The sequence below is a fragment of the Zonotrichia leucophrys genome, chromosome 2 (genome assembly GCF_028769735.1).
Source record: "Zonotrichia leucophrys gambelii isolate GWCS_2022_RI chromosome 2, RI_Zleu_2.0, whole genome shotgun sequence".
NCBI classification, from domain to species: Eukaryota; Metazoa; Chordata; class Aves; order Passeriformes; family Passerellidae; genus Zonotrichia; species Zonotrichia leucophrys.
Genome location: NC_088171.1, coordinates 48,084,926 through 48,105,629, shown reverse-complemented (window position 1 = coordinate 48,105,629; position 20,704 = coordinate 48,084,926). Strand labels below are relative to the sequence as shown.

Below are 20,704 nucleotides of genomic sequence, written 5' to 3'. Positions count from 1 at the left end.
CTGACCTGCTGCTTTCCCATGTCAGATGGTATGCAGAAGGCAGTTCAAGGCTCCTACCAGTCTCCAGTAGGTAAAATATCATTAGCCTCATGCAGGCGGAAGCAAAAAAAATACCAACAAAAAAACCAATCCCCAAAACAACGGCTCTTCCATCACCCCACATTTTTGTCCTCTGAGGCATCAGAAAGTGCAGATTAATGGTGGCTTTATATGCATAATTTTTTCTACTTCTCATTAAAATCCCTTTGTGGAGTGCACATAAATGATATCATCTAACAATTCCTTTTTTTCCTTAAGTTTTCTCTGAAGTTGCAGGAGGCGGGATTTCCTCTCTATTACATAAGGAGAACAGGGTGTATTTGTTCTTCTGCTGCTTAAGACTTATTAGCATGGTCAGGTTACTCGAGCCAGCCCCTCTTTCCTGATCTTTTCTTGCAGGGGAATTATTCTTGGCAAGGCTCCAGACTAACCCAATGGAGGGAAAACCACGTAGCTTTACAAAGAAAGAGATAAAACAGATGCACCTCAGGGCTTTGACTGACCACTGAGAGCTCCAGCAACAGCATAGAAACAACAAATACAAGCTGGTGATGAACCTCTGAAGTGTGCAAGTACACCCATCACTACCACCATGATAAATTACTACAGTGTCTGCTCTGTGGGGGTGCAATCTTTTTCCATCATCTTGACAGGAAATCCAATACAATCCCAGAAGCAAGGTACCACACCATACCCCTTCCCAAGCAAATTAACAAGGCCCAGTAGCAAAGAGCTGCCCCTTGTAAAATCCCATCTCTCAGCTCAGACTAAGAGACTGGAGAGGAAAGTAAAAGCCCCACCCTGTTATTTAGTGTAGAGGAACAACGGGAAAAGTGGTTCTCCTGCCTCCAGCATCTAGTGCAGGGGCCTGAGCAAGATTAAGTTTTCCTCATGTCTTAATAGGAAGAGACTGCTTCAGAGGTTGGCTCAGAAACTTCTCTTTTTATTAGGTGACAAGCTTAAGGTCTCCTAGGGTAGGTAAGGCTAAGAAGAGGAACTTTCAAGCATGGTGGGACAGCAAGGGTTACCCAGGGCCTGCCTGTCCACCCTGACTCCCAGGAAGCAATTTTGGGCTGAGGTTTACCTATTGTTGCCCCAGCTGGAACACTCATTTAAGTCCCAGACACAGAAATTGAGATTATTTTCTTGTCTTTGAGAGACCTCTATGCATCTAACCAAACTGAAAACGGCTCACCAGTTACAAACCTTGGGAAGAAAAAAGGACTGACATGTTCCTAAAGCTTACTGTCCATGCCAAAGAAAAAAAAACCAACACCAGTGCTAAGTCCAAACCTTATACTGCTATTTGTATTTGTTACTCTATAGACATGCAGGCTATAACTCTTTTTATAGTGAAAAGAGTTAATCACTGGAACAACCTCCTAGAGGTTTTCAAGCCTCCAGCCTGTGTGATTGGACACAGGGATAGATAATTTCATCCAGGCTCCCTTTCCCAGGAAAGGCTGGGTCAGATGATATTCTGAGGTCACTTTCAACCTGAGCTCTTCTGTGGTTCTGCAGTTTTTGCAACAAGTGTTAAGGCTTTATCACTTACACTTTTTGCATGTAGAAGATGTAACCACACCAAGAAGCTGCCCAAGGAAAGCAGCAGAAGTAAACAACAGCTTGAACAGCTTGGCATCTGAAAGGAAGCAGAGCTGGGTTCTGTGGACCTTTGGACCCACCATCATCTTGACACATGGTCTTCCTCCTTTAGACAGAGTATAAGTTCTGGCCTTCAAACCTTCTATCAATTTTCATTCAGTCAACTGCAAAGTGTGCTTCCAAGGAAAAAAAAAAGTTTAGAGGTCTTCACAAAGTTGCTGCTCAGTGTTATAAAGCATCATGAAAACCAGTTGGAAAACCTCTACTGAAAACCATGCTGGGGAAGGTGCACAGCTGATCACTGCCCTTGGCTACTTGCAGACTTCGAAGCACAAAGCCAAACTGGAATTTGCACATCTAAGGTGCCCTGTCTGTCAGTGTCTCATGCCTGTGCCACACTTCTTCATGGGATCATCCAGCTGGCACCCTGACAGCCAGAGAAAGCAGTGACAGGGTCTCACAGGAGCCACGAGCTCAGTGTATGGCAAGGAGGGACAGGCGTGAGGCAGGTATGGATAAGGAGTGGCCAAAGTACCCTTCCCTATGGACCTGGGGTATGGGGCAGTTCTGAGGTGCTTCCACCATCCTTGTCCAGAGGAAACATCCTCTGGGGTTGGAAACATGGGGCTACTTATTCTCCACAAAAACACTCACTGCCTTGGACCTGAACTTGCCCTTTTAATCATGCTACTCTAACCCTGCATTTTCCTTTATTTTTTTGGTGAGAAGAAGCAGTTGGCTCCCCCATTCCCCCTGAGAATGGGGAGGACATGGAGGTCAGATAGAGGCGATGACCTGCATCCCCAGAGACAGGCCAACTCTGACTCTTTGTCAATAAATCCCAGATTTTCTGAACAACACCTGCAAGAAACACTGCAGGTTTGGGCAAACTCACCCCAGACTTGATACTTCAATCCAATTATGTGTCATGCTCGCCTCCTCGTTCATCATGTTAAACTCTTCTAAAATTACCCTCTAGTCCTCTGAATGAAAACACCTCACTCCTTCACTTCAAACACTGTGATAAACATAGATCCTTGTAATATGAGAAAAGAGGGTGAGGACCTTGCTGTATTTCATTATTTTTGCACTACAGCAATGAATTTCAAAATAGCTTCGCAGTAGTAGTCATGCTTACTGATTTAGTGTACATTCCCTTCACTACTCTCCAGAAATTTAGCACTTCTGGGAACAAGCATGAGACTTTGAATTAAGTTCTTTTTCTTTCCTCTCCTCCCTTCAGCAGGTTGCAATATGACATTTTCTTGCTTTTTGTTTGGTTTGAATGAAAGTCTGGCCCTCTTTCCTTCCTACACAACTGTTCCCTCAATGCAAAGGGCTGGAAGACAGGAGGAGCACAGCCTTCTAGCCTCACCTAGAAAGAAGCAGTACTGTGGTTAACACCTGAAAGAACAGCCCCAAGGGGTTTTAAAGCTACTTGCTGTGACCATGTCATTAAAACACAAAAAAACCCCAACCAACAAATTTTTAAAAAGCAAACCCCAAAGCAAGCCTTTTAACTGGCATAAAAGACCGCAGTTCATAAAATTTAGATTCTTTGCTTCTCTTTACACAGTTTTACTGATCTTCTTGACTTGTTCTTTATTTCTGGACTTAAGAAACAAGGTGAGGCAGCTCCTCCAGCTGCAACAAGACAGTACTCCAGCTCCTGAGAGCATCCTGGATGACCTGAGCCCAGCCCTGACTGTAAGGAACCAGCATGATGGAGCACACTTATTCCTGCACATCAGGAATGGGCAGCAGCAAGCACAGCACATGAGAGCACCTACTGTCAGGCCAAAGAGCCTTCAGATCCACCTCCAGCTTGGGTCACAGCTGGAGACTTGAGCAACACACGTGGGACATCCACAGAGCACCTTGAAAACACACCCACGGATTTTGTGAGGCTGAAAGCTGGTGAGCCCCCTGCAGAGATATATTCTTGCCTGGAGAAGCAAGAGGTGAATTTCTCCAGCTGACTGTCTACTGAAGTTGATTTAGCTGGGCAAAGATTAGTTTGCAGGGCATTCTGTCCATTCCCAGGGTACACAACCTGAGCTGGGAGTGAGACCACAGAGCTCAAAAGCAGAATGCAGGCAGATTCTGGCCTCAGCTGAGGCTGTTTTACAGCTACAAAGCTCCCCTGACCCCATCAATGCTCACACAAGCAAGAGGAAATTCCTCCCTGAGTTGCTGAGTATGGCTTTTCCCAATGTATATATTTTTCCTGCCTAGTGCTGCTCTTTTCTGTTCCCACATTTATTTTCCCAGGAAAGTTTTGCAGGCTTGTCTGTGGATACACATTGCTCTCATTTCTTTCCAGCTTCTCACGTTATCACAAATTGGATCAAGTACAGAAAACAATTGCATCGCACTCACCCTGTGTGATTGATGACACAGATATGTGCAATAGAAGAGAACAAAAACAAGCACTTCTACCAGGCTCCTTTGAAACTTCAAAGTATCCAGGAGACATTTTACAGCACCCAGCACAACTAAGTGCCTGTTGGCTAGGCTGCACAGAAACTAAGCACCATGCAGTCTCAGGGCAAAAATTAAACTAATTTCCACTCTGCACACACAGTGGCCAGCTTGGGCTAAGATAGCTTTATTTTATAAGCCACTACATCTTCCTGGTTTTTGTAATAGGTGGGTCATCTTGTTTGGAGCTTTTCCCCCAAAAATGCTGAAGCTGCAGAAGTGACAGTTAGTCCTTAAAAATCCCTTATTTATGTATATAGAAAATAGAAATAAATCACCAAACTCACTTTTCTTCAAAACTGGATTATTAGAATTATTATGGGACTAGAGATAATCTGAGTTTCTATCCCTAGCAGCTCAGCTCCACTCCAGCTGCTTACCAAAAAAAAACCTCCAAAAAAAACCCAAAAAACACACACACACACAAAAAAAAAAAAAATAGCAAGAGAAAGTGGAGACAAAGGGGGAAGCACAGGATACCTGAACTAGTGAAGCAGAATATTGACAGATGTTAGGCTGAAGCCATCAGTGTAACATCTCAATAACCCTGCTAGTTTATCATCTTCATTTTGGGTATCAGACAGTGGTGGCTGTGAGATGACAGATGTTTCCTATGTGGGAGCACCAGGCTCCCAAGCAGTGCACAGCAGAGGTATCCCTGGCCACAAATACTGTACTGCAGCACAGGATTTCATATCACTGCCACCATCCTGCTTGCATGCCTGACCTCCACAGCCACACTGACAAGAGCTGTTATTCAGCATATTATTGGAAAAGGACAGAGATAACAGCTCATGAGCACTTCCCCTCCCCACAACATCCCTTTTGCAGAAGCCCAAGAGTCCCCTGCCCCTGTTCATTTCCTGCTGGAAGTCTGAGTCACAGCCAGAGAGAAAAGTAACTTTACCTCTGTTGTAAACTAAATGCCAGATCAGCTGGGGCAGATTTGACACATGAAAAGGAAAGGGCTAGAGTTATTTCAAAACGCTTATTGCAATCTGCATTTCTGTGTCCAGCAGAAAGTTTAGTAAGACAGTCATCCCCAGCACCCTTGACCAATTACACACAAAAAACCAAAATCCAAACTTCCAGCTTTGCATTAGCACCTGAAGTACCGTCCTGTTTGCCACACCACCATGCACTCAGTGCGGTCAGGGCGCAAAGCCTGGCACAAGGACAGCACAGCCTCCCCAGGCAGGTGTCCATGTCTCACATCCCCAAGGATGAGCAGTCCCTCCAGCTCAGGAGATGCCCCATGACCACTCATTAAGAAGCTGTGTCACCCTTGCGGGACGGGACGAGCTGTGGCATTCCACACCTGTTACACAGCCCTTCTCCTGCTACTGCCCCCCAGCTGCTGGCAGGAAAGGCAGCTCTCCATGACCTGTTCAAAAGGCTCTTAATGGAGAAACAATCCTTGACCAACCATTAACAGGCCTGAGGTGACTGTGACAGGCCAGTCTCCCCTGCACAGCTGTGTGTACACACACATACTCCTCCTCAGGAGCTCCAGTGCCTATCGAGGGTTACAGCAGCTTTATGGAGGGACAGCCACTACAGTCCCAGCGTTATGACTCAATCACAGTTTCATGCAAGAAGTGGGAAACACTTAGTAATCCCGGGAAGGAGTCAGTCCCACTAGGATCACAACAAGACTCTACAGTGCCCAAACCTCAAAGGCAGGAGCCTACAATCCTGCGTGGAGCTGGGCCTACAGGTCAGGTACTGCCTCTTACCTGTTCTCCAGCAGTGTCATGCACACGACCTCCCGCACGCCGGGGTTGTTGGCCTTCTCCATGGAGCAGCTTTGCAGGTTCCACGTAGCCACCCTGAAGACAGGTCTGCCGTCCCTCACCCCCCCAAACATCTCCACAGAGGGGCGAGTGGATATGATCTGGGTTGGACCCCCGGGAGGAAAGTCCAAGTCCTCACTCTGGAGACTTAGAGAGGTGGGGCTGGGGTGAGGCTTGGCCATGAAGCTGAGGCCACCGTTGGTATTTGTTGAAGGGGGCCTGGAGCGCTCTGCAAAAATCTGGTGCCTGATTTTGTCCAGAAAGGAGGAATTGATGCAGTCCATCCTCACCAGGTCCTCGATACTTTTGAAGGGCCCGTGCTCTTTACGGTAGTCCACAATGCTGTTGGCGATCTTCTCAGTGATGCCACGGATGCTCATGAGCTGTGCCGGGGTGGCCGTATTGATGTTGATCTTGGTGGCGGACAGGTGGTGCTCAGAGGCAGGGTCCTTGCGCACGGAGCTGGGCGAGTGCTGCGCCGAGCTGCCCTTGCTGCTCACGCAGATCTCGAACTTCACCTGCTCCAGCTTGGCCGCCCCCACCCCGCTCACCAGCGCCAGGTCCTCCACTTTCTTGAAGCCGCCGATGTACTCGCGGTACTCCACGATGTTCTGGGCCACCACTCGGGTGACCCCGGGCAGGGTCATCAGCTCCTCCTCCGTGGCCGTGTTGATGTTGAGCCTCTCCTGGTTGACGAGGATGTTGCTGAAGTTGCACGCCGCGCTGAACTTGCGGCTGTGGCACAGGTCGGCCGGGTCGCGGGGGATGGAGCGGTGGCAGCCCAGGCTGCCCCCCATCTCACCGCCGCCACGGGCCGCTGCCGGAGCCGGGGGAGCGGGCGCGGGGCGCTGCCGGGGCTGCCCGCCCGCCGCTCATGGACCTCCGCGGGAGCCGGGGCGCACCGGGCGGCGGCGGGGCAGCCGCGGACAGACCCCGCTCCGCCACACGCGCCCGGTCAGCGGAACCCTGCGCCCCGCCGAGGGGCCCCCGCGCCTTTCCTTGTTCTTCTCCTCCCTCCTCGGGCACCGCCGCTCTCCGGCGCAGGAAGAGCCGCCGCTGCCCGCCCTGCCCCGCTCCGGCTCCGGCCCGGCGCTCGCAGCCGCCGCTGCCCCGCGCCCCGCCGGCGGTAGTAGTAGCTCTGCGGGAGCCCCCGCCCCTCGGCCGGGCGAGGCGGAGCCGCCGCCGCCGCCACCGCCCCCCGGGCGTCACCCGCGCCGCGCCCGCCCCCGCCCGGGCACCGCGGGCACCGGCCCGGCCCGGCAGGAGCGGCACCGGCACCGCCGCCACTCCCAACGGAGGGATCCCGGCTCGGCCCCGGCGGGGGGATCGGGGATCCTCCTTCCCGCCTGGGCACAGGGGGACTAAGAGCGTCCCCAGTGCCGTCGCCTGGCCGCTGAGGGCAGGCTTTTCCCGTCCCCAGGTCTCAGGTGTTTAGACGCTTCCTGCAGCATTACTGTCCCAGAAGTTCCCTGGGCTCGTCTCTCTGCATCTGGTGGGGCATAGGTGTGTTTTCAGACCTCATGAAAGCCTCATCAGTCATCTCCACTGGTTTTGTGCTCTTGCAGGCGCTATGCTTTTATACACCGGGGTAAAGTCTGCATTTTTTCCTTTCTTTTTTTTTTTTTTTTTTTTAATTTAACATCTCAAGCCATTATATGAGTGCTGAACAAACTGAAACTCCCCACCCACAGAATGATGCTTTTGGACACATTAGGTCTATATACTAGGTCTGCCTCAGCCGAGGTGGTGGTCTGCAGCATGCCCAGCCCTTCTCTGAGAGTAACCACATTCTGCACCAAAATCGTGGCTGTGTATTGCCCGTGTGCCTCAGCTGGATTTAACACAGTTTGTTCGTGTGCTGAGAGCCACAGCAGCCCACCACAGCCCATTCTGGGGAAGCCACTGAAATATTTACCCAGTTTCTACTGCATCCAGTCCCATGCTGCGCTGTCTGCAATGTTATCTGTAGCCAAATTAGCTCATTTGAAACTAGCTTGACTGTGCCCACACAGGAGTGACTGCAATGTCAATGAATCGAAATATAATCGGTGGGTGTAATTGAAAGGAAGGGGGAACTGAAAGAAAGAGCAAACATATGATTGCAGATGCCAGCTATGCGCCCTGATGCTGCCTTGTGCTGACTGTCTCTATGTATTTCTTTTAGCTGCACAGAATATGGTACACATGTATTTTCAACATCAAAACTCTTGGTTGGCCCACTAATGAAAATGAAACTGCAGTAGCAGCTTGTACATGTATTTTTCATGGCATTTTTAATGGAAATTGGCATTTTTAATGGAAATTATTTGCTTTCACCTGAAATAAAAAGTTACATTTATTCAGCTTCTTGGCAAAGGAGAATGTGATGAGCTTAAGGGAGTGCAGGCTGCACCAGGCTTTACCAGGCTCTCAGGCTGCACAGGGGCACGGTTGCTTTAACCCTGGCTCTGGTTACTCTGCTGCGCATCCCACATTTCCCTTCTGCTCGCCCCAGCAGTGGATTTAGCAAATTACCATTACAGGAATGGCACTGGCTGCATCAGGGCATTGGCTCTCTGCTGGCTGCTGGAGTGCAGAAAGTGCTCACTCAGGTGATTAAATGCTTCCACGTCTGCTGGAAAGTGCTCTGTGCGCTGCGATAGCAGCGGCCAATGCAGCAGGAGTCATGCTGGGCCTGTTCCTGCTGGGACCGTACCAGCACGGAGCTGGAAACAATTAACCATTGAAATGAGTATTCTTTGCAAGGCAGTGTTATTGCAGTAATAGCTCCACAAGCTGTTATCTCAATGGAGAACACACTCTTTTTCTTTCTACAGCAGGTTGTTTTGCATTGATCCAGGCTCATTAACTAAGTTTTGAAGCTGAAAAGCCCCAAAATCCATCTGAAGCATCATCTACATTGCAGGCAGCACTTGGTTTTCTGTGTTTCGGAAAAAAAAGGCAGGAGCATCTTCAGAAAGAAAACAGATGTCCCTTTTGTCCAGCACTTTCTGTTGACAGCAACTATTCAACATTTCTTGAATCTGCGGCACCAAATTAACCTGGATGCAGCTGAGGAAGCAGAGCTCAGAGGGATGTAACAAGTGTCCCATCACCTAATGCTGAGTATGACCTCATGCTAATGTGAAATGTGGGCTGGGGGGCAGGGGGAGAATGAGGGGATTGTCATCCATTAGCCCCAAACCTGTATTTTTTGTTCTTGTTGACATTTACAGGAAGCTTGCTGAGATCTGAGTCAACCTTTGGCACATTTCAGGAAAGCACCAAAAGATGTTAAAAGGTCTTGAAAAGTTAAACAGAAAACAAAGGAAAAAAAGATTAATCAATGGCCTGACATCAGTGTTAGGCAATCCATTAATTTGAGGCAATCCATTAAAATGAGGTTCAGTCACTAAATTATTGAAAAAGCAATGGCAAAATTATTGACAGCCAGTGTAGGCAACAGAAAATAAATCTCATGAAACCCAGGGAGGTACCAGATTTTATCTTTGATCCAATCCTGAGCTCAGTGTATGTAAATTTATTCAAGAAGAGATGGATTGATCTTGGTCTCCTGGTGATCACTGGCTGGCAGGTAACCTCTCTGGTCTGCTTGGCACCTATCCTGGCAAGGGGCCATGAATCCAGGATTCCTGAATCTCCGTCAACCCCAACAGGTTTAGAGGGCTCTGAGACACCGTGGGTGGCTTATTCCTCAGGATCTTCAGCTTGTGCCTACTGAGCAGCTGGCTGCTGGCCAGGGCTGGCTTAGAAACCTCTCAGTGACAGCAAAATTGAGTTTCACTGCTCTGAGGGTGTGAATGGGGAGGATCTCACAGGGCCAGGCAGGCTCCAGCAGTGAGAGGTGTGGGGGGACACCCTCAAAATGCCCTGGGAGCAGCCATCACACTTCCTGCAGAGCCTTTTTGTGTTTCACTGGACAGTGCTGCAAAGCAAGGAGCTGGAGAACAATGGTTTTGCCATTGCCCAGCAGCCATTTGTTGATCTTGGACTTGCTTTGCCACTGTCCACAGCCCTCCTCAACTGAACATCTCGCATCCTGTCCCCCTAAGCTGGTAGTGAAAGAGGTTTCTGGACAGCTGAGTGGCATCAGAGCAAGCAACTGGCCACATGAGAAATGCAGGGGAAGGGTTGTGTCACCTGCTTGCCAGCTCTGGAGGTCTCAAATGCCTCTTCCCTTCAGGAATTCTTCAGAGAAGAAAGAACAAAACCAAACATTTTCCATCTGAAGGAGGTTCTGCAGTACTTCAGGCCTATAAATGCAATGTTTAAGGATGATATGGAAGTGCTTGAACCTGATGGAGTGAGAGCAGGTACTGGTGAACAATGTCTTCTGGCACAATTGATGCAAAAAATCTGCCTACAGGCCAATAGATTTTAAAGTCTAACTTCTTAGCATTTTAAGTTGGTCTTAAAAGAATCTATTAATCTATTTTTGCATGTTTTAACATCCCTCATCTACACTGCAGAGGCTCTAAACAAATAAACTGAGTTTTACAATGAGGGGTAGAAGGAGACAGAAGATGTTATTCAACAGAAAAACACAGAGTTTGCCTTCAGTGTTCAGGCAGCAATTGCAGTTCCTACCAGCCAACCATGTGATAGCAGTGCCTTTTCCAGCTCTCACAGCCTTGGGGGGCTTGGCAATCACACTTTTACACCCTGTGTTTTCAGACCTGCTGCACTGGGCTCTTAACGGGCAAGGGCTCGAAAAGGCAGCTGATTAACTGCAGCGCCTGTATTCTTATTAAAGGGAGCTATTAAAGTAATTGTTTTCTTTCTGCAAGGACATCTTCAGTAACACTTGTAACAGATGCCCGAGGGAGAAGACAGGCACTGTTTTTATGAAGACAAGTAATAACAAGTAGGAGTTAGCAATTTCATAAGCTGTGGGACTTACAAAGGCTGATTCTTGGCGGCTCTTTCCCTTTTTGATTTTCTGGTCTTTATTAATAAAACTGAGTCTCCATTAGTGTCTCAGTGGGGTCACTAATCTGGATATCTCTGTTCTAAATGGCCATCAATATTTGTGGCTTTTTTAGAAACTTTGTATTTTTGAGACATTTCACCTTTATCAAATTCACTTGAAATTAGCCCACTCTCTAATAAAATCCCTGGGGAAGGGATGAGGGGTAGAGCAGCAGAGCACACAATCACATGAGGTTTTTCTTGGGAATCCAGTGTCTATGATGTGAGCTCTTTTTCCTGTAAGGCATTCTATACAGCTGCCAAACTTGTTGCAAAAAAAGTGATGTCACCAGTGCCGTGTTGCCAGGTTACGGGTGTCACATCCTACAGAGAAATACAGTCAGAAGGGTGAGCAGAAGTGAGTCATCCTCATACCTTGATTAGGGCTTCACTTGGCTTGGGCTTGAGTCTGAAACGCAGACCTCTGCCTTCCAGAGGAGATCTCAACCAGTGGCTCACCAGTAGGACAGCTCATCCTGGAGGGAAACAAAAGGAGCCCAAGCTAGAGAACACAATCTTCAGCAGAGCGTGGGATGCATTTTCCAGTTTCCATAGACAGCAGGGGGGGATTTGATTCTCATGCCCCACATCTGAGGTGACTCAGATACCCCTTGGGGCACAAGGATAGAAAAGAACTAAAAAATCTAGTCCTTCCTTGACCCCAGGCAGACTCATTGAGGCCACGCTTACAGAAGCTTGCCTACTCCAGGCCTCCAGTGGTGGCATCTCCTGAACTTCCCAGATGAGAAACATGGGATGTGGTGGAGCTGTGACCCAGCTAATGTTCTCTTTGAGGCCTAGTCCATCCAGCCTCCAGTAAAAATGCCCATAAATCACTGCTGTGTGAACGTGGCATGAGGGAGAGTCAGAATTGGTGACTTGTGAGCCAGGTGCCTGAGCTCTCACCCAGGGCGAGCTGTCTGTGGTTCCACACAAAGGCAAGCATCAAGTGGGTTTTTGTGGAAGAGACACAGGCAATGAGATTTTAGGCATCTCAAGAGCCAAGCAGGAGAAGAGGAGAAATAAACCAATATGCTGGAAAGGGTTGTTAGTATAGCTTTCAGCACTTCACACAGCACTTGGGTCATCAGCAGTTGTACCGTCAGCCCCTCAACTGAATAAATTACTATTTTGCATAATTTGTAGTTTTATCCTTTACCTGTAGTTACTAGGTTACCATAATTAATTTTCTTGCTAATAAATTTTAGAGAAATGTGTAAAAAATCCATATAATGTTTACCTTTTACTTTTTAAAGAGTTTCATGACCATTACTTAACTCATGCATACAGCTTTTTAACTCAGTGATTCTGCGGTTACCGTAGCAGCCACTGCAATTCTGCCCAGACTTATATAATACTTATAACTTCTGCTGTTTGGGGGGTTTGCTTTTGGTTTGTGTTTTGGGTTTGGTTGGGAGTTTTTTGTTATAAAGACATAAGGGATTAGTCTCTACTCCTTGAACAGTTGTGTTTCAGACCCTAAAATTATTCAGATAGGCAAAACCTGGACTCTTAGTTCTCCTAATTTTCTCATCTATAAGGAGGGGTCAGTCAGGTTTCTGTGTGGTTTACTTGTGCCATGTTTGTTTCCTGTCTTTTCCTCTTCATATATATAATTCTGTTTGCTGAGAAGAAAATAAGCCACAAAGTAGAGTCAAACTTTCCCTTAGTTCCAAATTCTCAGAGATCTGCAGAGGATAGAGCCCCAGTATAAAACCAGAGCTCTGTTGAGGATCAGATCATTGGTTTATGAAACAGAAAATGTTTTGATGAAGACTCTTCACACAAAGCATAGCACACTGCCTAAATTATCATCTCTGCAATGCTCTCCTGAGAAAATATGTCTCTCACATTTCAAGTCCTGTTTCAACAATTAAAATGGTTTAATGGCTTCAACCACTCCCAGCAGACTTTGAACTTCTCTGAGGAGCCTCCCTGACAAGCAGCACAAGTTGCCTCGTTGTTACAACACCTTCAGTGAAAGCTTGATCCAATTCCCATGAAGACAAAGGAAAATGTCCAGAGTGATTTAAAAGGCTGCTGTGCTGATTTGGGCAAGCAGGAGGGCCTGCACTGTTGGTGGAATTGACTTGTGTGTTTCTCCATCTGAGAGCCAGATTTTATCGAAATGAAAGCATGCAGGAGGAAGAACAGCAAGACAGCATAGAGATCTTCCTCTAGGAACAGGTCCTGTGGGATGGCCACTTGGAGGAGACAGGTGAGCTCAGGTCAGCAGCATCTGGGGAATGGGCAGCAGAGCATCTGAGCAATGCTGCACCAGTGGAGGACAAGGAAGCCCCCGAGCACCTGGAACTGAACACCACTGAGCTAATTAAAACCAAACCGAAGAACCTAGCTTTGATCACTGGAAAGACCCTGGCACAAATAAGGATTTTAAGTCCTTGGAATCTAATTAGCTGCTTAAAAAAACCCCACCAGCATGGCTGTACCAAACTCACTTTTTTCTTTGATGGGACTACTGACTTGAAGGATAGGACAGAAAGAGCTGATTAATGACAGAGGGTGTGAGAGACCATATACTTACAAAGCTTGTGGGTGGAGTCAGAAAGCCTGCAAGGACTTGGGTGGGTAGGTTCAAAATTCAAAAGCCAGAGGGCAAAATGGACAAGATGAATTTTGGTAGAGACCTAGGGAGGAGAAATCAACATCATCCACTCAAATTGAGTATAGCTGAGTCACAGATGGGTCAGGAAAGACTCAAAAACATAAATAAGAGTCATCAGGGGGGCCCATTTAGTAGAGACCAAAGTCTATTTCTAGCTTATCTCACTAATTCCAACAGCATGATTAAGAATATAGCTGTGCATTGACTCAGCTGCACTCAAGAACATGGTGCTAAGAGCCTCCATGCCAAAGTATTGGTGAATTGCTGCCAGATGTCATACACATTGCAAAAAACAGAGTTCTCCCAAAACAAACCCCACAGCCCTGAAGTGCTTACTATTCCAAGGCTAGATACTAGTCCTTGCTTATGCCCAGTAATATGTACTCTAATAATTGGAAACACAGGAACTCTGAAGTTCTGTTGGACAGGAATAAAGCTTACATATCCTGGGGTGAGGAGTTTGCTGCCTAAATAAGGGTTTAAAGTAGGTGAGATATTATTCTTTTTACTGTGTGTGAAGTTTTAGCTGAGGTCACATCCACAGCTCCAAACCTTGTTCCAGCCAAATAACATGTTTTGGAGAGACTTTTTCAAAGTTTTAAGAGGCATGAGGAAAAATAGCTGCCACCATGTTACACAAGCTTTTGCATTATGTCAGAGCACGAGCTCCCCACACTCTGCAGGCCGCTCATTCCTGCTCACCTGGTGTGTGCTCACCACCATGACTCACCACAAAAACAACTCAGCACATCTTGGTTGGCTGTCATTTCTATGCAAACACTCTGCTGGGTATTGTGGGATGTCTGTTTTTCCTGTGATGGATTCTCAGACTTTGCTGTGGTTCAGGAATGGCTCCAGCGCTTCCTGCTTCAAAAGTAATCTCACCAGGTATCCTGAAATCAGATTCTAATCCTTCTCCCAAGTGTCCCAAAGCATGCAGTTGATTAATTCTGATTTCACACCACATGTAGCCATGTCACACAGACACATTCTTGCCAGCCAGTAAACGAGCCACATTCTTCCTGCTTTAGTCACGAAGCATGTCTCCTTTAACCTGTGCACTTGCAACTATGGCATGTGGGCTGCTCCTCCCATGAGTCAGGGGATGTTCTTGTCACTTGACACTGCAAGGTGCTGGGCATCCCTGTCCTGCTACCTACCAAGTGACATCAGGGAATGCTGGTAACCCACCAGCATGACTCTTAAGACAGGACAGAAGCAAGATGGGACACTCAGTGGAGTCAAACTCAGAGAAATGGTTGGATGAATGACTCACTTAAGCTGACTAAGGCCCATCCCAAACGTGTATGTTGCTGACTCTGACTGTTTCTGACTGTGCATGCAAACTGTGGCAATCAAGCACCTTTGGGAAGACAGCTGCTGCTCCTTCAGTTTATGTACCATACTGCCATCCCAAACTGGATGAGAACTCACTCCACACTTAGGATTGACACTGAGGGCTGGCTGCATGGTGGTGTTCCATGGGTTAATGTCTTGGGCTTCAGAGTGTCAGTACCTACTTTGGATGTGTGATTCCCATGGTCTGCCTGACATCCAGCATTGCCTTGGCAAATCACAAGGCTGCCCACACACAGTTCACCTCTTAGACCATTAGATTTGCCAGGTATGGCTTACCTTAACCAAGCAAACAGTTGTTGTTGCATGCACTGTCACCTCCATGCTGCACAGGGATGGGGAAACTGATTTTCACCAAACCAAGTCATCACTCCTACTATTTATTTTTTCACCTGCAACTTTTTTCATGGTGTTTCACTGCTTGCCATTGTTACTCCTACTAGTATCCATCACACTAATTGGAGTTTGCAGGTTTCTAATGGCTGCTGGGGAAGCTCTGCGAGGTCTTTGGATCTGAGCCTGCCTTGCACACTGTGCACGAGGATCTGCCATCTGCACTGCCCTCGTTGAGTCCAGCCCTCTCTAGTGTGATTGTGACTAGCTGGAGAGTTGGGCATTGCCCACTGTGAGAAAGGGTATCAGCATGTGGCCCTCCCAGGGGCTTTTTTGGACAGGCAGCCATGCACACTGAGAGCTAGCAAGGACACTAAACTGCATTCACATTAGTCAGTCTTGACACCACCTGCTTCTGAAAGGGCTGATTCTTCCAAAGACAAACAGTCGAGGCTTCTCACCACCTTTGACATAGGTTGAAAAGAAGTGGGGAAGGAGCTTTGCTCTGTCTGTATTTTCTTTTCTCAATACTTTTAGATAGGGTGACACAAACTTGCAGATTCCCTTTGGATTCAAGCTAGTCATTGTTTAAGGCACAATGATAACTCTGTATCACAAGAACAAGTCATGAAAGAAACATTGTTAGAGAAGAAATCCTACGAATCAGAAAGGCACTGTGTTTTGTCCTGCATTAAGCTCTGAATTTCATTTGGTTTTGCTGGGTGGAGGCTGTGGTAGGGACAATGTTGGGTGCACTGCCCAGCAAAAACATTCCACCAACTCACTGCAGGATCATAAGTCAAAGTGGATACCAGAGACAAATTCTCTGCAGTGTTTGCAAGTCCCTCAGCAGTGGCAGGGACGTTCTTCCCCTTGGATTTCAGGAAGGGTTAGAGATTCCCAAGAGATCAGGCCAGGTGTGGTGCATGAAAACAAAAAGGCAAGACAGGAATTTGTGTTAGCATAAACCAAATAGGGGAAAAACACAACAACAACAAAACAAACAAACAACAAACAAAAAACCTCACCCAAATAGAAAACAGTAAAAACCATCTGTTTATATAAAGATCAAGACAGGTTTCTTTCACGTGATTCAGGAATTTCACAGTGCTTCCTCTAACTCACATTTTTAAATCAAATTGTTCAAAAACATGGCATCAAGAAATTTCAAATTCCAGAACTGGAACATGCAATAAAAAGTCAACTATAATCTTGGTTTTAAGTGTTAAATTAAGCTTTTAAACAAACAAACAAACAAACAAATTAGAAAATTGGAATATCCCAACAGAAATTCCTTGATTAGCATAGTTGCTCTTGCTTAAAGTTTTGGGTGTTTGTGATGTCAAACAATTACTCTAAGCTCATTGTTAAAAATAGCCCCCAGACTTTTAAGGATTTTTTTTTTCAAAGCAGCATGAAAAACCTACAATGTTTGACTGATTTATGTTGCTAAAGGAATCATCTGTAAGGGTCTTCACTCACTATAGTGTGTCACTTTGTATGATCAGATATTTAATGTTCATGTATTTTAATCTGTGGACAAAAAGTACAGAAGCTACTCACAGCTAAGATATCCAACACTCTTCAGAATGTCTTCCCAGTTGCCTCTGACTTCATTTCACAGCTCCTTGATTCATATGGTGTCACCACAAGAGACCTATACTCAGGTCCATTTAATATCGAGGAGCAAATTATCCAGGAGAAACCATTTGCTTTGCTTCCCACCTTCTGTGCCACCAACTCACCTTTCCCTTGGCATCCACCCCTGATCCTCAGATCTGTTTATGCCCTGGAGCTGGCACTGGCAGAGGAGCAGCAGCAAAGCCTGAGCTGGATGAGGAAGCATGGGATGGCGCAAGGATTTCTCTGGGTATCCCAGCATGCTCCCACTTTTATCTCCTCTTCACAGCTCTGCTTGTAAGGCAGTGCCAGCTCACTGCTGTGGCGTTTTTGCTCTTCCTGACAAGGAAGAGACTCCTGCCTATGCCTCTGAAGCATTAAAGCTGTGTTAAGATTCAACTTCAGTGCTCGGATTGCTGAGATGGAAGAGAGTCCCGTATGCCTGGATGCAAGAGGAGAAAATCCATTACTGCTAACCATGGCCTGGCTATTAAGAGTAATGGAACTGATTTTAATAGCATTAAACTCTTGAAATGTATTAAATTTCAGCAGAAAATTCTGAGTGATCTTTCCCCTGCAGATATGCCCATGACAGAGGTGCAGCCCAAGGGCAGGAGTCCAGAGAACCTGAGGAATCACCATCCTTGGAGATATTTGAAGCACAGCTCTTTGTAGTTCCAAGTAACTTTGACCAGCAGACTAGATGATCTCCCTTTCAACCTAAATTATTCTGCAACTTTGTAGAAAATGGTAGTCTTGGACTTGTTGGCATGATAAATAGGAGCTGGGGGAGGATTTGGTAAGCTGCAGAGAGCACAGATATTGAGAGAGAGAAAAGGGAATAGAGCAGGGGTTGTATGGCATTGATAGTTTCATATCCATTCTTTGAAGATCCGTGGGGATAACCATCCCATTTTAAACAATAAAGTGGCTTACAGCTGTATGGTTTGGGATTTTTTTAGTTAAAGAAGATATGTGATCTAAGCTGGATCAAAAAAAAAAAAAAAAAGAAAAAAAGAAACAAGCAGAAAATCCTCATCATCCATCTGTTCTCAAATAATTAAGATTTGTTTCTGATTCTGTAGGAAATGGATATAGTGGTTTGTTAATACTGTAAGAATAAAATCCACAGGTTCTGAGCCAAGGCTCTGTTGAAATGGTGCAGCAGAGAGACTCCCTAGTCAAGGGAGTCACCTTCTGTGCGAGGAGAGGAACCTTCTCTGGAAAAGGAGAAACAAGGCAGCCTGCAACCAGCAGCATCACAGAGCTCTTATTCTGCTCTCACTCTGCATGTTATATGGGGTTAATTTTAAGAGAGAGAAAAAAAAACCTGCAGGGCTTCCTTAGCCAAACAGGGAGAAGTTCGATCTCTTCAGAACAATGGAAGCAAAGAGAACTCAAGGGAATTATTCATCTTGTAAATGGAATTTGATTTTCTAATGCGAAGAGCAGGCTTTAATTACAGCAAATTGAAACAATAGAACATTTCCTTACTAAAAAGTTGGAGGGCTTTTTGTTGCTATGATCACTATGTGAAGGGGATGTTTGTGCTTAGAAGCCCTAGCAATTATAGGAAGGTTTTACTTCAGCCAACTACTTTGTAGGAGTTACCATAATTGACAACGGGAGTGTTTTCCCGTAACTTACTGCTCTTACAGACCAAACACAAATGCCATGATGTGTGATGTACTACACTGGAACAGAAGGGGACAGATACCTCTGGGATTGGGAAAGAAACACTTTCTTCTTTGGAGAGCATGGCCCCAAAGAGAAGCAACACAAAAAGATCTCCATCTGCCACAGCAAATGGAATTTCCCATCCCTCAGAAGAAATATTTCAAACACTTAAGTCACATTATAGTTCTGCCCAGTACTGCATGAAACATCCTTGCTAGCTCATGGTCATTACATTTGTTAGCACCTAAAAAAAAATTAAACATTATTTTATTGTATTTATTATGACTAATTGCATTACTAGGCTAGCCCAGGGCTCAGTGGATATATGATACGCTATGATGTGATATGATACATAACACTCTGGTCTGATGTTCAGGTTTAAAATGTTTATTTTAAAGTTTATGCCATAGCACCACTCCCATCATGTGCTGGGGCCACATGTACTGGTTGCTGGCATCACTTTTGGAAACAGAGGTTCCAAAACTTGAGAAAAATGAAGGAAAAGAAGAAATTCCCACACTACTCTGAGACTTTTTGAGTATGACAAAAATGCATGCTGTGTTTCTTAGAGGCTGCAGTCACATTAGAGCTTAATTACATTAACATTTAATGCTTAAAAATGTCAGGAAAGGACTCGGGGGGAAAAATAAATCAGAACTCGGGGACAGAGACAGATGAGATGCACACAAGTTTAAATGCTGGATTTGTATTCCCAGTGAGGAACTGTTACCATTATTTTTGCCTCATGCCAAACTGTAAAAAACTTAGTGTGTTTAATCTTAAAATGCCCCCACCTCCAACTTGCTAAGCTAGTTGAAGCTAACCAAATTGAACTACCACTTGAAAATGACTTTGTTCCCTGAAATGTTGTTTCATAATGAAAATTGTGATGGGGATAAAACAGATCATGCTCTTCTGAGGTCTCAGGGCTATCAGCCACGCTCCATTTAGCCTTAGCAGTCATCTGAGCAGGAGCTTCAATCTCTTTCACAGGGAGTAGATGTGCTCAGAGCTGACTTGGCAACTGATGCTGTGCCTGCACAACAAGGAGTGAGTCTAGAAGGCTGCTGCTCATGCTCAGCACTTTGTTTCTTGAGCCATGTAGCTCAGAACCTTGTGACTTTGGGGGACTGGTGCCTGTCAGGCTGAGGGGAGACTGAGCATACAGCCAGTGCATCCAGCTGAGAGAATACAGAAGCTCTACATGGGGACAGTCCCTGCTAATGGAAGAGGTTCTATGCTGCCATTCTTTTAGTCATGAGATTTCTTGTCACCATGGTATTTTCTGAAAAATCCTCTTTGCCCAGGATTTTTTTCTGGGAAGCTGAGAGGCCTCAGAAAAGAATGAAAACAATAATTAGCTGATTGCTTGGGAATGTGGTCTGGAGATCATTTACCAACAGGTGCATCTTTGATTGGTTCCATGTGAATTTTTAAAATTAATTAATGACCAATCACCATCAGCTGTGTCAGACTCTGAGGCGTCAGTCACCAGCTTTCATTATCATTCTTGTTTAGCCTTCTGATGTACCCTTTCTCTTTCTTTAGTATAGTTTTAGTATATCATGAATAGAATAGAATAGAATAGAATAGAATAGAATAGAATAGAATAGAATAGAATAGAATAGAATAGAATAATAAATCAGCCTTCTGAGAACATGGAGTCAAATTCTCATCTCTCACCTCATCCTGGGGACCTCACAACACCACAATTTCTCCTATCAGCTGCTGTACAGAAGACTGATCCTGGTTATCTACTTCATAAAAGCCAGATGGAGTATTTTTCAAGCTCTTATTGAGGAACAACTTGGGATTTTTTGGTTTTTTGTTATTGTTTCAGTTTTTTTAATTATCATCCCCTCAAATATTAGTGAGGATTCCTACAAAGTATAAGTTGTGCAGTCCTAGAAAGTCCAGTAAAAGCCTGTGCTTTGTGTTATTTGCTGAATGATTCTCCAGTGGGATCACATTGCCAAGAACTTGGGATTTCATAGCAAAGTGAAATTACACATTAGAAGAAAATGCCCATAAAATATGTTCATTTTTAATGAAGACATTAAAAAGCCACTCAGAGATTTGTCTCCTCACTTCTGTGCCCAGTCTACTGCTACTGTAATGATCCCAAGGGTGGGAACCTGAAGAAGAGAGAGGCCTCAGTGTCTCTATGTTAGTGAGATTTAAGGGTTTTGATCTCTTCATTTAAGAA

At 45.7% G+C, this 20,704-nt stretch overlaps 1 protein-coding gene across 1 annotated transcript in view; it reads right to left on the bottom strand.

The window, feature by feature from the left end:
• Window positions 1-6,841, bottom strand: part of EEPD1 (endonuclease/exonuclease/phosphatase family domain containing 1) — a 63,652-nt gene extending 56,811 nt beyond the window's left edge. The window contains exon 1 of the mRNA XM_064704890.1: window positions 5,862-6,841. Within this exon, the coding sequence (XP_064560960.1) occupies window positions 5,862-6,715 (854 nt within the window). The 5' untranslated portion in view covers window positions 6,716-6,841. The remainder of the gene's footprint in view (window positions 1-5,861) is intronic.
• Between the last annotated feature and the right edge of the window lie 13,863 nt (window positions 6,842-20,704).